Genomic DNA, 16,108 nt, shown 5'->3' with positions numbered 1-16,108 from the left:
AGGTTTTGTTTTTATCTGCTGTCCAAGGAAATACCTGCAAGCGTTTACTTAAAAAAAAAAAATTCTGATTGAGGGAGAGCCTGTAAAGAAAATGGTCTCTAATAGCCTACCTCAGCCTGCTCCAGATGTGTTGGACAGTGACTCCCATCATGCTGACTGGAGGTGATGGGAGTTGTAATCAGCCACATCTGGAGGGCACCAGGTTGCGGAAGACTGACTTACCTGATTGTGTTGTATATCCTCCCCTCCTTTCTGAGAGCTGGAGGCCAGTTCCGACACCCTGCACTCTGCATGCTAACATCAGAAGATGCTGTTGACAGTGAAATGGCTCAGTGCAGGCTGGTGGCTCCGATGTCAGTGGGGTGGTGAATCCACTCCGGGTTTCAGTCAGAATGCCAAAACTTGGAGAGCTCCTTCAGAGTTCTGGCTGAAACCTGGAGCAGATCACCGCCCCACTGACATTGGAGCCACTGATCTTCACTGAAATGGCTCCACCTGTGGCTGTCACCTGGGTTTGGGGTCTGCTCAGTATCGGGGTGGGCTTTTGTTCCACCATCTCAAGCAGCCCTGCTTACACAGCCGCCAGCACCAAGTTAGCTCTACTTGTACCGTCAAATCTGAACCTGTGGCGCTCACTGCTTATCCTGTGATGATACCACAGCCACTTCCCGACTCCTCACAGCTTCTCTCTCTCCTTCTCTGGTCCCCCTTCTCTCCCCAATCAATCCCTGCATCCAGGCCTCTTGGGGGATATGCTACCTTTTGTGGTGGATGGACCAGCGCTCTCTCAACTGGCCCTGTACGACGGCGAGGACGAGGCCTCTGTGCGCAGTGGGGAGCACTTCCAGCTAGGGGAGGAGCTCCTCGTGGAACTGGACCAGGCCACCTGAGATGGCAGCTGCCCTCACCACCACTGCACCTTCATCCCACACTCCCTGCTGCGCAGATGGGACGGACGGAACCAAATCCAACCCCAAATCATCCATGAGAGGCAGAGGTGGAGGGGCTCCTTTCTCTTCTCCTCCTCCAGCACTCCTCCACTCCCTCCTTGCCACCCCCCCCCCCGAACCTCCGCTGACATCCTTAGAACTCTTCCTACCTCAGTCCTGTCCCCCTCACTGGGCAGCCTCTTCCCACTGGAGATGGTGAGGGAGGAAGGCCTACCTGAACATCAGAGCCTGCATTAGTAGGAACATATCGTGCCCCCCCACTACCCCCCAATTCAGTACTTACATATCCTCTTAAGAGTCCCTGAGATGAGAAGCAGAAGTGGGGTTATTTTAAGTCCAGCCTCTGTGGGGAAGAGTCAGTTCTGTCAAACCCCCAAAGGAAGAGAGAATACAATGCGATACGTTAAGATGTCCATCTCAAGGGTGGTCAGGGCTAGATACAGGAGGTGCAGAATTCAGAGGTTCAGAATCCCTCGTGTGATACCCTTTCTGCTGCCCTTGGCTTTTACCACCAACCCAGAAGGCCTGGCCCGTGAACCAGAATGGGGCAATTCCCTCTCTGTGTTTCTAGCTTCTAGCATGAATTCACCCATTCCTGAAGTAACTGGGGACTACCCAGTCTTGGGAGTGAAAAGTGGGGGGACTCATTCTGTAAGACTTTGGGAGGGGATGTTAATGCCCACTTCAGCCTCTTGGGAAACGCCTAACCTTGATTTCCCAGAATCCTTCAGATGCCTCTTTGGCAGTAGTGTCCTACTCATTTACCTGCTCTTACCTTTAGGAAAAGGGATATTAACCCTTCTGGTAACCTGAGAGATATGGTTTTGGCCAGGGTAGAATTTTTTTTCAGCCCCTGCTCTGTAGTCCAAATTGATTTTTCTGAAGTGGCCAAAAGCAGAATAGTTAAAAGTTGTTTGCTGCAGAAAGAGGAAGGCAGTCATAGTACTCTGGCCATATTTTCGACCCAGTTTGAGCTCTCTTTACAGTTATGCTTACAGAAGAGCTCTAAATGCTTCTGAGGGTCAAGGCCACACATTTTTAAATGTAGAGAAACTGAATGTATTGTAGAGATAAGGGAAGCTGAAATATTTTTTTAAAAACCTATTTTTAAAATAGTATCTTATATCTTGTTCCTCCCTCATTGGACATATTTCCAGCTCTTGAGAGGTATCCTCCTCCTCCCCGCAGCCACCTTTTCTTTACTTTGTCACCACTTTGGGGGGGTTGTTTTTTTGGTTCCTTAAATCCCCAAAATCAAGAGAGTTGTGCTAAAGTAGCAAAGCACAAGTCTGGTCTTCTTATTAGGAAGGAACCAAAAAACGAGTTTTCTAACCTCATGGTAGCCACAAGAAGCTGGACAGACAATGGACAGTGATGTAAAAAGCGTAAACCAGAAGGCAAATTGTATAGAGCCCAGATGTTATTTTTACAATCTGAAGTTTCTAAAGACAATCTTAAAGGCAAGTTCCCTGAATTTGAAGGGAAAGGCTGACCTTTTTTTTTTTGGAAAACTTCAAGGTGGGCAACCAAGCACTGAAATCAGTGGTTGTTGAGCAAACCTCTATGACAGTTGAAGTGAATTCGAACAGTGATCAACCAAAAATAGGTTGCTAGGAAATGGCATTTTTGCCAATATTGTGATCTGATTTCCCCATTTAAAAAGGGGGAAATGAAATGTTGAAGAGGAGCCCTTCCTCTTGGCTTTTTGCACCCTGATCCCAAATTTACTTACTTAAAAGTTCCATAAAAATCAGTGGTTCTTACTTCAAAGTAACTGTGTACAGGATTGAGGTTTTTGCCCTTCACCCTTGCTTTACAGCCTAATCTTCTGCATGTTTACTCAGAAGTAAGTCTCATGTTCAGTGGGTTTACTTTACTTCCAGGTCAGCATGCCTAGGATTGCAACCTTAGCTGCATCATATGCGAGCAGCGTGGGAAGATAACTCATTCTTAGCTACTATGAAGAAGTGTTGTTTCTAAGTGACTAAGGGCACCATCCTATGCATGCGCCAACAGAAAAAAGGCCTACAACTCCCAGCACTCCCCAGCCACCATGGGAGTTATAGGACTTTTTTCTGTCTGCACATGTGTAGGATTGTGTCCTAAAATGCTTTTATTCGTAAATAAATGTTGTGCTTAAAAATGAGCTACCTTTCTATTCTGCCCCAAGAGGAAGAGTTCTTTGTAACTCAAAACCTTGCATACTCCTGCACTAGCAAAAGTTGGTGAATTAAATTGCCTTACCTCTTTTATGTCTTTTCGATATAAAAGGACCACAGTAGTATTAGTTGATAGTCATAGTAGGGTTGCCCCTAATTTTATGAGGAATGGGCTCCTTTGCCTTTAACTGTTTCCCAGAAAAGAGAATACAGGCCAGTGCTGTTTCTCCCGCTATAATGTTATAATGGTGGGCAAAATACACTGGCTGTAATTCTCCTATTTATGCAATGGTTAAAATCATAGGAACCCTTTCCCCACAGGGATATGGGCAACCCTAGTTATAAGCCCATTCAGTGGAAAAAATTTCCCCAGAAGTCTCAGTTTTAAAACAAAGAATAAGTTTGTTTTTTCTTTAAAACAAAGCAAAACACAAAACTCAGTTGTTTAGCTGTTTTGGCATCATTACTTTAACCACAGAACCATTGCAGGTTTGATAAATTAAAGATGGGATTTTACACCTAGTCCCAAACCAGGCTTAAATCCACACAACTCACTGCTTCCGCCTCCCCCCTACCCCCCATCCAAAGCACTTGGATGAGAAAATGTAGGAACAGTGTAAGCTAAGCCAGTGTTTTTCGCCCTTCCCCTTGGTGTGTGTGTGTGTGTGTGTGTTTTACGTGTATGTGAGAAGGAATTGCCAGTCTGACTATCAGTGGCTGAGCAATTCCAGTTTTCCTCAGCTTGAAGGGATTAACTGGGATCGTACCACTTTCCAGTGGAGGCTGGTGGCTCCGATGTCAGTGGGGCAATGAATCCACTCTGGCTTCCAGTCAGAACTCTAAAGGAGCGATCCAAGGTGCAGAGCATCCCTTGCTCAACACACAAAGCACCTTGGATAGCTCCTTTATAGTTCTGACTGGAAGCCAGAGTGGATTTATTGCCCCACTGACTTTGGAGCCACCAGCCTCAGCTGACAGTATCCCAGCTCAGAAACAACAGGGGAAGAGAAAAATCCTCTCCGCGCTCTCCTTCCTTTCCTTTCCCTTGTGGTGCCTTCTTCTCCCAGATCATAGTGACAGTTCAGTGGGGGACCCATCCAGAGATCAGAGCGGCTCCACAGAGGAAAAACAGCATTGGTGCATCCCGGCTGGAGCTCCATGTGCAGGTCTTCGGATTCTGCCCAGCACTGGGGTCTGCCAGAAAGTGGCGGGGGAGGAGCTGCAGTCACAAAGTTGGATTAAACACGGAACTTTACAGGTATTTAATCTGGCCCCTGCTTTCCACCCAGCCAGGGAGGCCTTTCTCATGCAAGCATTGCTATGCCAGTATCAAGCCTCCCCTAGCAAGGTCTGTGGGGTGGGGAAGGGAGCGCTCTTTTCTTCTTCTTCTTCTGACAAACTGCGTTGAGAATTGCAGTCTGAGAGGGACAAATGCCACCCCTACACCACTTTTTGCCTCGGTCACCATTCACCTGTGCCTTCTTCACCTTGACAACTTCACCAGCACCAAAAGGAAAATTTTAAAGAAGTTAGACCCAACCCCCTCCAATCTCTTCCGGGTTGGTGAGAGTGACTGTCAGTGGCACGGGAGAATGGGGAGAAACGGGCTGCAGATTTTCCTGGCTCCCCAGTTCAGGTGTCTCCCCTGTTTTCACCGAGAAAGGGGGTGTCTGGGTGCACCCTGCACAGCTACCTCCCTGTTCCTAACATGTTTGTCCTGCTCTCGCCTTAACTTCCAAGCAGTTCAGTTTGAAAAGCAAGGAGGTTGGGTAGGTGGTAGATAAGGGGAGGGCGAGCCGAATCTGCAAACACAGACTGTTCAGTCTCATTGCGAACCACACTCTCGCACGCGCACACATACACAAGACACAACCGCACCAGTGCAGACACACAGCACGTGCAGTCTCACAACGATGGGCCGCCATTGGCCCAGGCAGCTCTTTTTCAGAAGCCGCACTTGATAACACGCACAGAACAATAGAAACTCAAGCCAGGTGAAGAACACGGATGTTGCGTCAATCCCTTTCTCTCTTTTTTGTTTAATTATTATTATTATTAATAATTATAATTGTTGTTTTCATTCCCAGCCACAGGAGTTGTCTTGCTTCCCCTTCCCCTGCCAACCCCCTGTTGATTTTTTAAAAAAACATGATTTCGTTTCATTTCTTTTTCAGAGACTGTGGTGAAATGATTACGGCGCCCTTTTATTATTGTTGCTGTTTGTTGTTATTGTAGGGTTGTATCTTCTTAATTTCTCGTCTGCCCCCAAAGCCTGTGACCGCTGCCACCACCCTCCTTTGAATTTTAATCAGTCCTGTTACTTCTTAAAAATGGGGGGGTTGTGTCTCTTTCTTCCCCAACCTTATGACCAGCACTTGTTCCACAAACCACCCCTTTCCTGTTTTTACAGGGCAACGTCTCTCGTCTGCTCAGTGGCACCTCTTGTGGCCGCCACTAATCCTGCCACATCTGCCTCTGGGGACATGTCATGCAAATTTAGCATGCGGTGCTAACTGTCTCTAGTGGTAGTTTTTGGGCCACGTTGTGGCTATGGTGCTCTCCCCACCGCCCAATGCCTGCGATGTTTGCTAACCTATACAGGGACTGTGGCAGCCAGCCTACCCATCTGTGACCTCTTTCTGGTGGTTGGTAACCCAAACCAAGCACCATGGTGCTTATTTCTCTCTCTCTCTCACTCACACAGCCATGGTGATTACTAGGCACCCCTGCCTCTTTCTGGCAGCACTTTCAAGTCTGCTTGAAAGGCAGGACATCAACAGGTTGCCAGGCATAGACTGGAAGAGAGCTCCTGTGATGCGTAATGGTGGGATTCATGAGAAAAGTTACAGGCGCCCTTTCAGGGTCTAGATCTGGCAACCCAAGCTGGGACTTTTTGCTGAATCCCAGCATGCAGCCGTTAAGAGGCAGAGGGGTCCTGTGAAAGGGTGAGGAAGGTGGCAGCCCTACACACAAAGAACACAGCACTCTGTCTCTAGTGGCAGTTGCTAAGCCGCTAGTGAGGCCCCGGTGCTCCGCCCCTCCGTTCAGTGGTGGTGGCGGCTGGGCCGCACAGAGGATGTGGCCTTCCTTCCCTCTGGTAGTGGTGGCTAGACTATCCATGGATGGCGCTTGGTTACTAGGCCACACAAAGGCCTCTTCCCGTGGTAAACGCTGGTATGCTGTCCCATCTTGTTTGAAGGAGAACAGGGTGCCTACATCGCAGTGCAAAGCGTACGTGCTATAGAGACACAACCCTCCCTCCTCCGGCCACGCTTACACACGCACATTGCCCCCTCCCCCAAATGTTTGTCATGCCAGCCGGCCCTAACTGGTGGGATCAGTGGCTTTCAAACTGTCTTCTGAGGTATCCCCTCACCAGGGACTGAACTGGGTTCAGTAATGGCAGGTGAAAGACAGACTGGCTGCCAGTACTGACCACTTAGGCCAGACACACATGGGAGAGCGTTGTGCGTCTGTTCTCTAGCACACTCAGTTCACTTTTGGTGATGATGATGAGGCCTGAGGGCCATGCGTGAACTGGGTATGTGCCTTGGAACATGGACCTAGAATCCTTGGCGATGTGAGGAGGATGCCCTGAAGGCAATTTAAAAAAGAAACCACTGAACTGATTATCTTGGCAAAGTCGAGACTTTGGCCTCACAGATCTGAAAATGGAGGCCTGCTGTGCCCTGAAGTCATTTCCAGAATTGAGACCACGGCTAGCTTTGAATTTACTCTTAAATTAAGGCTACATTTTGTGGGCCTTTGGAAAACGGTTGGTAGGACCCAGTTTGCTACAGTTTTTCCTGAGGACCTGCAAGAAATACCTTCACTCGACTTCTCTGACAGGGTCCTAGCTGCGGTGTTGGGGACTGCAGAAATAAATCACAAATAACTTGTACCAGTCAACAGGTAGAAGTGGTGCAGAATGGGAACAATATTCAAAGCTGGAGATAAACAGGGAGGAGCCAGCATTGCTCTGGAAGCCATCTAGGCATGAATAGATGTGTGCCTAAGGAGTCAAACTCGGAAGTCTATAATTCAGCCTTCCCCAACCTGGTGCCCTCCAGATGTGTTGGAGTACAACTCCCAGCATCCCCAGGTATGATGTCTGGGGGATGCTGGGAGTTGCAGTCCAACACACCTGAAGAGCGCCAGATTGGGGAAGGCTGGTATAACTGGTAAAGTTGACAGTGGAGTAAATCCAGAGTGACATCTAGTGAGATCAGATTGGTGTAAAAGTGGATGGTCTACTCTTCTGACCACATAGAATTGGCTTGATTTAGGTGTAACTCCACAAGGCTGCAATTCTTCTGTAGTTCATTAAGGTGGGCACCACTCAATTGGGAGATGGCACCCAAATGTCCAACAGGAGGGTGCTGTTTGTTTGAACAGACATCTTCCGCCTGCCCATTCTCCTACCTCTTGACAGTAAATAGGACTCCGTGTGAGAAAGCCACCTGGGCCTTTGGACAGCAACCACCTTGGAATGGGAGATGTGGCCTCCACAGAGTCTCTCTGCCCTATTGCTCTTGAACAAGTACCATCTCTCAGTTGGGTAGTGGTGAATCTGGCATTCTTTTGCCATGATGCTCCAAGTTAACCTGCGCTTGGCCAGTAAGGTCTGCACTGTCTTCAAAGGGCCATCAAAGCAGTACTCAGCCTATTGCTAGAAGGGCTTGCTGGCTATGACAAGGGGGGTTGGGAAGGGCTTCTTCAAAGGGGAGCAGGTTGTTGGAGGCTCCAGTGTCTTTACAGGCTTTAGGGATCTGTTTATATATAACTTTTATATATATTGTTTCCTCTACCCTTGTGTATGGTTAATTTTTTCCTCTCTGTGGCAGGATCAGAATTGGCCCCTGCCGCGTCTGTATCTATCGCTGTTGTGAAACATAAAATACATCTGGTAACATACATCGCTTCTGTGTGTCTTTCTCCCCCCGACCCCCCAGCTGAAGGTTCATTGGATGGTAATGGAGAGTGCCAATTAAACAAGCCACTCGGGGCAGGGGAGAGGGGGTCTTGGTGCATAACCCTGTAAACAAGTTGGCAAATTATAAAATTAAAAAACTTCCATAAATCCACCTAGAAAAACTAGGGGTACTTTTTAAAAGATGCAATAGATTTAGATGTTTTGTTGTTAGATGGCTTCTCCTATTTATAGTTTAGACTTCCTTTCTTTTTTTAGAATTCCCAGTTTAAATGCTTGTCGTGCCAGATAAGTGCAGGTTCTCTTGGGACTAAATTCAGCGCTCCCTAATTGGTACACATGCTGTGAAAATAATGATGCTGAATGTCAGTCAATCTTACAGTTTTTCACCAGCTTGCAAAAATAAATTTCACAGTTTTCAAACTCTTATAAAATCCAGCACATACTAGTGAAGATCATGTCCGACGTATGTTTTGGGGGCTGGGGGAGGGTAAACTTTATACTGTGGCAAAGAGATCCAGAGAGGCTCAGCACAGGGTGCAACCACAATACTGTGAGGGGGGACATTGAGGCTATCATGCTTGCAGTTATTTATGGGAACCTATTTCCCATATCAACAGGGCCAGAAATATTGGAACAAGGATAACTGTTTTGGCAGTTGGCCTCTGCACACCACCACATTGAAGTTGAAAGGAAACACACCCAGATGGGAGCAAAGAAAGGACTTTCAGCTGTAATTCATGGGGTTTGACAAAAGTGGGGCACTAACCATTCAGGAAGTACAGCCAGTGGCATAACACACCCCCATCGTTGGTGGCCCATAAGTAATGGAACGAATGGCTGACAAGCAGCTGCATGGCCAGGTGTGGCCTGTTTCCTGGGTACCCCATGACCAATCAAGCAAATAAAAGGCCTGGAGGTGGTTCTGAGTGTTACATTTGCATTTGGTAGCTGTTCACTGGAACTCCCAACATGAGGTCCACATAGGTGTCCATGCGAGTGAAGGAGGCCATCATTAGGCTGAGGAAACAAAATAAACCCATCAGAGAGATAGCAAAAACAGTGGGGGTGGCCAACACAACAGTTTGGAACATCCTGAAAAAGAAGGAATTAACTGGCAAGCTCAGCAGCAGCAAAAGGCCTGGAAGACCATGGAAGACAACTAAAGTGGATGACTGCAGAATTCTGCTCATGGTAAAGAGGAACCATTTTGCAACGTCTAGCCAGGTCAAGAACTCTCTTGTGGAGGTAGGCATGTCATTGTCAACATCTACAGTAAAGGGACGGCTTTATGAATGTAAATACAGAGGCTTCACAACAAGGTGCAAACCACTGGTAAAGCTCAAGAACAGACAGGCCAGATTAGCCTTCGCCAGCAAACACCTAAGAAAGCCTGCCCAGTTCTGGAATAAGATTCTTTGAACTGATGAAACCAAGCTGAACTTGTACCAGAATGATGGGAAAAGTATGGAGAAGAAAAGGAACAGCTCATGATCCAAAGCATACCACATCATCCGTCAAGCATGGTGGAGGCAGTGTTATGGCATGGGCATGTATGGCTGCCAATGGAACTGGGTCACTGGAGTTTATTGATGATTTATTGACTGCTGATAAAAGCAGCAGGATGAATTCTGAAGTGTCTAGGGCTATACTTTCTGCTCAGATTCAGCCGGATGCTGCCAAACCGATAGGACGCCGCTTCATATTGCAGATGGATAATGACCCAAAACATTCAGCAAAAGCTACCCAAGAGTTTCTCAAGGCAAAGAAGTGGGATGTTCTTCAATGGCCAAGTCAGTCACCTGATCTCCACCCAATAGAGCATGCTTTTCACTTACTGAAGACAAGACTGAAGGCAGAAAGACCCACAAACAAGCAGCAGCTGAAGGCAGCTGCAGTAAAGGCCTGGCAAAGCATCTCAAGGGAGGAAACTCAGCATTGGGTCATGTCCATGGGTTCCAGACTTCAGCCAGTCATTGACTGCAAAGGATTTTCCTCCAGGTATTAAAGGCAACCCTTAAGTTTGAAATTATGTTGGTTTGTTCCATTACTTATGAGCCACCAATGATGGGTGTGTGTGTATGCCACTGGCCGTACTTCCTGGATGGTTAGTGCCCCACTTTTGTCAAACCCCTTGAATTACAGCTGACAATCCTGACTCCGCTCCCATCTGGGTGTGTTTCCTTTCAACTTCAATGTGGTGGTGTACAGAGGCCAACTGCCAAAACAGTTATCCTTGTTCCAATATTTCTGACCCTGACTGTACATACCTATTGCCTGGATCTTGTGAGATTTTCTGGAGCCGACCAGATGCAGTGATGTAGCAGAACAGGCAGCATTCTGAGCCATAAACTGCTGGCCCAGGCCCTTTGGTAGAACAGAGTGTACTGCTCATGCAGTTAAACTAAGACTTTGTCTCTCAAGAACTACCAGTTCCAGAGTTGCTTGGACATAGGCGGATGGGAGGGATAAAACACCATAATAATCAGAAACATTGATCCCAGAGACAGTGAGAGCCAGTGCTGCAGGTAGGATATCCAGGGCCAAAATACATGTAAATGTCTAGTTCGTTCTCTCTCTCTCTCTCTCTCTCTCTCTCACACACACACACACACACACACACTTTTGAGTCTTGCTTTTGGAGAAGAGTATGAACCCTGGGTCATTGGACATTTTGCTGCAGCCCAGTCTGTGCCAATCTGAAACAGGTTCTTGTTCAAGCCCACTTGTTCAGGAGGGCAAAACAACCATGGAGTGTGTGTACATGCACTGCCAAAGAATAGGTGTTTAGCTCCTTCTTCCACTCACCTATGCTACAGACAAATATAAAATAGGCTAAAAACTGATTTATCCCCCATTAGGTCTCTATCCATGCCATTGGCTGAGCTTCTGTGATGTCACTGAATATTCACAAACATCTTCAGAGGAGGAGCAGCCAGTATTGAAATGATGAAAAATCAGTACAGCTACTGTAAAGGGTTGGTTTAGCTCCAGATCAAACCCTTGCACAGCAGGGACAAAATAGAGGCTGGGCTTTGCAGTGGTGGAAGGGGGAGAGACTGAGGTCTTTGCATCAATAAAAGCTATGCTGAAGAGCGAATGTGAGCAAATGCAGCTTATTGGGCAGGAGTGAGAAAAGCTGCATGTGTTGGAAGTGCCATCCTCAAGGCTCCTGTTAAAAGTGTCCCTGCAGCCCCGTTTGCATTGAGCCACCCTGCTAAAGATGCAGGAGGGGAAGAACCTTACAAAGGCATTTTACATCTACCAGTTTCTGTTTTAAATCTGTTAGGGTGCAACCCTGTGCATGTTTAGACAGGAAAAAGCCCACAATTCCCAGCATTCCCCAGCCAGCCATGCTGGGGACTTTTTTTCTGTCTAAACGTTCATAGGATTGCGCCCTTCGTGTATTTCAAATCTTTGTGCTGTTGCTAGGTTTTATTTTGGTTTTTTTTACTTTTATACAGTAGTTTTGATCTTTTGTCATTTGTTGTGCTGTATTTAATGGGTTTTGTTATTGCAAATTGCCCTGAGAGCTCTGGCTGTTGAGAGCCAGTGTGGTGTAGTGCCTAGAGTGTTGGACTGGGAGTTGGGAGATCCGGGTTCTAGTCCCCACTCAGCCATGGAAGCTCACTGGGTGCCTTTGGGCCAGTCACAAACTCTCAACCTTCCTCACAGGGTTGTTGCTGTGAGAATAAAATGGAGAGGAGGAGGATTATGTACACCACCTTGGTTTCCTTAAGGAGGAAAAAGGTGGGACATAAATGTAATAAATTAAAATAAACTAATAAAAATAAGTATAAAGAAAGTAGATAGGGCAGAAGAGTCTATAGGCAAGGGAAAACGCACATGGCACACTTGTTTGCTGCAGGCTTCTATATACCTCTCTACGATAGAGAGTTCTGAGTAACAGTCACTATTTTTAACTAAAGAAACGTGCAGTTGCCAATGTTCAGGGCAGAGGTAAACTAGGGCTAGGCCAAATGGTTGTAGTGCCAGATGCGTAAAATCCTAGCTGCAACGCTCTGCTTTCCCACTAGTTAACACTGGGCATCATCTACCTAATCAAATATTTTCCTATGCTACACAAGCCTCCCTGTAATAAACAGGAGCTACAGAAGAGCATGATAGACAGAAGCAGCTATGCAGACTGATCCTATGCACGCAGAGGGAAGTCCCACTGCGTTCAGTGGTGGTTATTCCCAAAGTCAGCATGCGTAGGACTGACAAAACTACCTTTATAATCAAACTTACTTTCTGAACATTTAGCACCACCTTGGGGTAAAGCAGCAAATGTGCAAGCAATATAGGAGAGAGGGGAAGAGGTTGTCTCTATTAGGAGCAGCATTAAAAATTCTAGCATCACTAAGGGTGGTTTTAGCAAGCAACTGACGTGAACTTAAAACGCCAGTATTTCCCAAATATTTTCTGTATGGAAGCTGCCGGTCTACAAAAGTGACTCTCCTCAACTGCAATGTTTACTTGCCTGCATACCTCCCCGCCACCCCAACAAGGTCCTTGACAGCCTGAAAATGGAAAGAACCTGTAACCATTCAATGTACAGAAACTTCCCTTTCTGGTCACCCTGAGGCCATTCTTGCTCACCACAGGTGAGCAGGTGAATGGATATTTTGTTGTTCAGTTCTGTCCGACTCTTCGTGACCCCATGGACCATAGCACGCTAGGCCTTCCTGTCCTCCGCTCTCTCCCGGAGTGTGCTGAAGTTCATATTCATTGCATCGGTGATGCTATCCAGCCATCTCATCCTCTGCCGTCCCCTTCTCCTTTTGCCTTCAGTCTTTCCCAGCATCAGGGTCTTTTCCAGGGAGTTTTCTCTTCGCATTAGGTGGCCAAAATGTTTGAGCTTCAGCTTCAGTATCTGTCCTTCCAATGAGCAGTCAGGGTTGAATGCCTTTAGGATGGACTGATTTGACCTCCTTGCAGTCCAGGGGACTCGTAAGAGTCTTCTCCAGCACCACAGTTCGAAAGCATCAATTCTTCGGCGCTCAGCCTTCCTTATAGTCCAGCTCTCACAGCCATACGTTGCTACTGGGAAAACCATAGCTTTGATTAGACGGACCTTTGTCAGCTAGGTGATGTCTCTGCTTCTTACTATGCTGTCTAGGTTTGCCATAGCTTTCCTCCCAAGGAGCAAGCGTCTTTTAATTTCATGGCTACAGTCACCGTCTGCGGTGATCTTGGAGCCCAAGAAAATGAAATCTGTCACTGCGTCCATTTCTTCCCCTTTCATATGCCAGGAAGTGATGGGGCCAGATGCCATGATCTTCGTTTTTTTAATGCTGAGTTTCAAACCAGCTTTTGCACTCTCCTCTTTCACCCTCAACAAGAGGCTCTTTAGTTCCTCTTCGCTTTCTGCCATTAGGGTGGTATCGTCTGCGTATCTGAGGTTGTTGATCATTCTCCCGGCAATCTTAATTCTGACCTGTGATTCATCCAACCTGGCGTTTCTCATGATGTACTCTACATATAAGTTAAATAAGCAGGGCGACAATATACAGCCTTGTCGTACTCCTTTCCCAATTTTGAACCAATCGGTTGTTCCATGTCTGGTTCTTACTGTTGCTTCTTGACCCTTCTACAGGTTTCTCAGGAGACAGGTAAGGTGGTCTGGTACTCCCATCTCTTTCAGAATTTGCCAGAGTTTGTTGTGATCCACACAATCCAAGGCTTTAGCGTAGTCAATGAAGCAGAAATAGACGCTTTTCTGGAATTCTCTTGCTTTCTCCATGATGCAGCGAATGTTGGCGATTTGATATCTAGTTCCTCTGCCTCTTCGAAACCCAGCTTGTACTTCCGGTAGTTCTCAGTTCACATGCTGCTGAAGCCTAGCTTGTAGGATTTTGAGCATAACCTTGCTGGCATGTGAAATGAGCGCAATTGTACAGTAGTTTGAACACTCTTTGGCATTGCTCTTGTTTGGAACTGGAATGTAAACTGACATTTTCCAGTCTTGTGGCCACTGCTGAGTGTTCCAAATTTGTTGGCATATTGAGTGCAGCACTTTAACAGCATCATCTTTTAGGATTTTAAATAGCTCAGCTGGAATACTGTCATCTCTGCTAGCTTTGTTGTTAGTAATGCTTCCTAAGGCCCACTTGACTTCACCCTCGAGGATGTCCAGCTCAAGTTCAGTGACTATCATGGCTATCAGGGACATTCAGATCTTTCCTGTAGAGTTCTTCTGTGTATTCTTTCCACCTCTGCTTAATCTCATCTGCTTCTGTGAGGTCCCTGCCTTCTTTGTCCTTTATCATGCCATCTTTGCACAAAACGTTCCCTTGAGATCTCCGATTTTCTTGAAGAGATCTCTAGTCTTTCCCATTCTGTTGTTTTCCTCCATTTCTTTGCATTGTTCATTTAAGAAGGCCTTCTTGTCTCTCCTTGCTATTCTCTGGAACTCTGCAGTCAGTTGGATATATCTTCCCCTTTCTCTCTTGCTTTTCACTTCCCTTCTTTCCTCAGCTACTTGTAAAGCCTCATCAGACAGCCACTTTGCTTTCTTGCATTTCTTTTTCTTTGGGATGGATTTAGTTGCTGCCTCCTGAACAATGTTACGGACCTCTGTCCATAGTTCCTCAGGCACTCTGTCTATCAGGTCTAATCCCTGAAATCTATTTGTCACCTCCACTGTATATTCATAAGGGATATGATTGGGGTCATACCTTAATGGTTTTGTGGTTTTCCCTACGTTCTTCAATTTTGCAACAAGAAGCTCATGATCTGAGCCACAGTCAGCTCCAGGTTTTGTTTTTACTGACTGTATAGAGCTTCTCCATCTTTGGCTCAAGGGACATAATCAATCTGATTTCGATATTGACCGTCTGGTGATGCCCATGTGTAGAGTCGCCTCTTGTGCTGTTGGAAAAGAGTGTTTGCTATGATTAGCGTGTTCTCTTGGCAAAACTCTATTAGCCTTTGTCCTGCTTCATTTTGTACACCAAGGCCATGCTTGCCTGTTATCCCGGTGATTTCTTGACTTCCTACTTTAGCATTCCAATCCCCTATGATGAAGAGGACATCTTTTTTTGGTGTTAGTTCTAGAAGGTGTTGTAGGTCTTCATAGAACCCATCAACCTCAGCTTCTTTGGCCTCAGTGGTTGGGGCATAGACTTGAATTACTGTGATGTTGAATGGTTTGCCTTGGATTCGTACTGAGATCATTCTATCATTTTTAAGATTGTACCCCAGTACTGCTTTTCCCACCCTTTTGTTGACTATGAGTGCGACTCCATTTCTTCTAAGGGATTCTTGCCCACAATAGTAGATATGATGGTCACCTGAATTAAACTCGCCCATGCCTGTCCATTTTAGTTCGCTGATTCCCAAGATGTCGATGTTCAATCTTGCCATCTCATGTTTGACCACCTCCAGCTTACCTTGATTCATTGATCTGACATTCCAGGTTCCTAAACAATATTGTTCTTTACAGCATCGGACTTTCTTTTCACTGCCAGACACATCCACAGCTGAGTGTCCTTTCGGGTTTGGCCCAGCCGCTTCACTCTTTCTGGCGCTACTTGGAAATTCCCTCTGCTCTTCCCCAGTAGTATATTGGACACCTTCCGACCTGAGGGGCTCCTCTTCCGGCGTCACCTCTTTTAGCCTTGTGATACGTTCCATGGGGTTTTCTTGGCCAGAATACTGGAGTGGGTTGCCATTTCCTTCTCCAGTGGACCACATTTTGTCAGAACTCTCTGCCATGACCTGTCCGTCTTGGGTGGCCCTGCACGGCATAGCTTATGGCTTCACTGAGTTACGCAAGCCCCTTCGCCACGACAGGCAGTGATCCAGGAAGGGGCTGAGTGGCTTACAACAGATTAGTTGCAGGACAGCCCCTGCCCTCAGTCTTACAATGAAAGGGCTGCACGGAAAAGGAAAAGGGGGGAGAACAGGCAGCGCTCAGGGCCCAACTCTTCGTTTCAGAGTCCTTCCGCATGACGCCCCGCCCCTCTTTGCACCGGTTCTCTGGCCCCGCCCACACCTCCCACCCACGCCCCCGCTCCAAATGGGCGTTCCCTCCCTTATAACGGCAATAACCGGTGCAGAAGATT

At 46.8% G+C, this 16,108-nt stretch overlaps 1 protein-coding gene and 1 pseudogene across 4 annotated transcripts in view; one reads left to right on the top strand and one right to left on the bottom strand.

Moving 5' to 3' along the window:
- HIF3A (hypoxia inducible factor 3 subunit alpha) overlaps positions 1–8,023 on the top strand; it is a 49,198-nt gene extending 41,175 nt beyond the window's left edge. For both annotated transcript variants that reach the window (XM_084814827.1, XM_084814824.1), the window contains one exon: positions 739–8,023. In XM_084814827.1, the coding sequence (XP_084670953.1) occupies positions 739–890 (152 nt within the window). In that variant the 3' untranslated portion in view covers positions 891–8,023. The remainder of the gene's footprint in view (positions 1–738) is intronic.
- Positions 1–16,009, bottom strand: part of LOC146337528 (protein CFDP2 pseudogene) — a 471,985-nt pseudogene extending 455,976 nt beyond the window's left edge. Inside the window, exon 1 of one of the 2 annotated variants that reach the window (XR_014784998.1) lies at positions 14,686–16,009. The product of XR_014784998.1 is annotated as a protein CFDP2 pseudogene, transcript variant X1 (transcript). Of the gene's footprint in view, positions 1–14,679 lie in introns of both variants that reach the window. The other variant, XR_014784999.1, reaches the window with a different exon arrangement.
- Between the last annotated feature and the right edge of the window lie 99 nt (positions 16,010–16,108).

This window comes from Heloderma suspectum, chromosome 10 (genome assembly GCF_057233095.1).
Source record: "Heloderma suspectum isolate Gila_16-S chromosome 10, 16-S_ref, whole genome shotgun sequence".
Classification (NCBI taxonomy): domain Eukaryota; kingdom Metazoa; phylum Chordata; class Lepidosauria; order Squamata; family Helodermatidae; genus Heloderma; species Heloderma suspectum.
The sequence above is the reverse complement of the archived record's forward strand: the minus strand, read 5'-3'. Positions and strand labels throughout refer to the sequence as shown.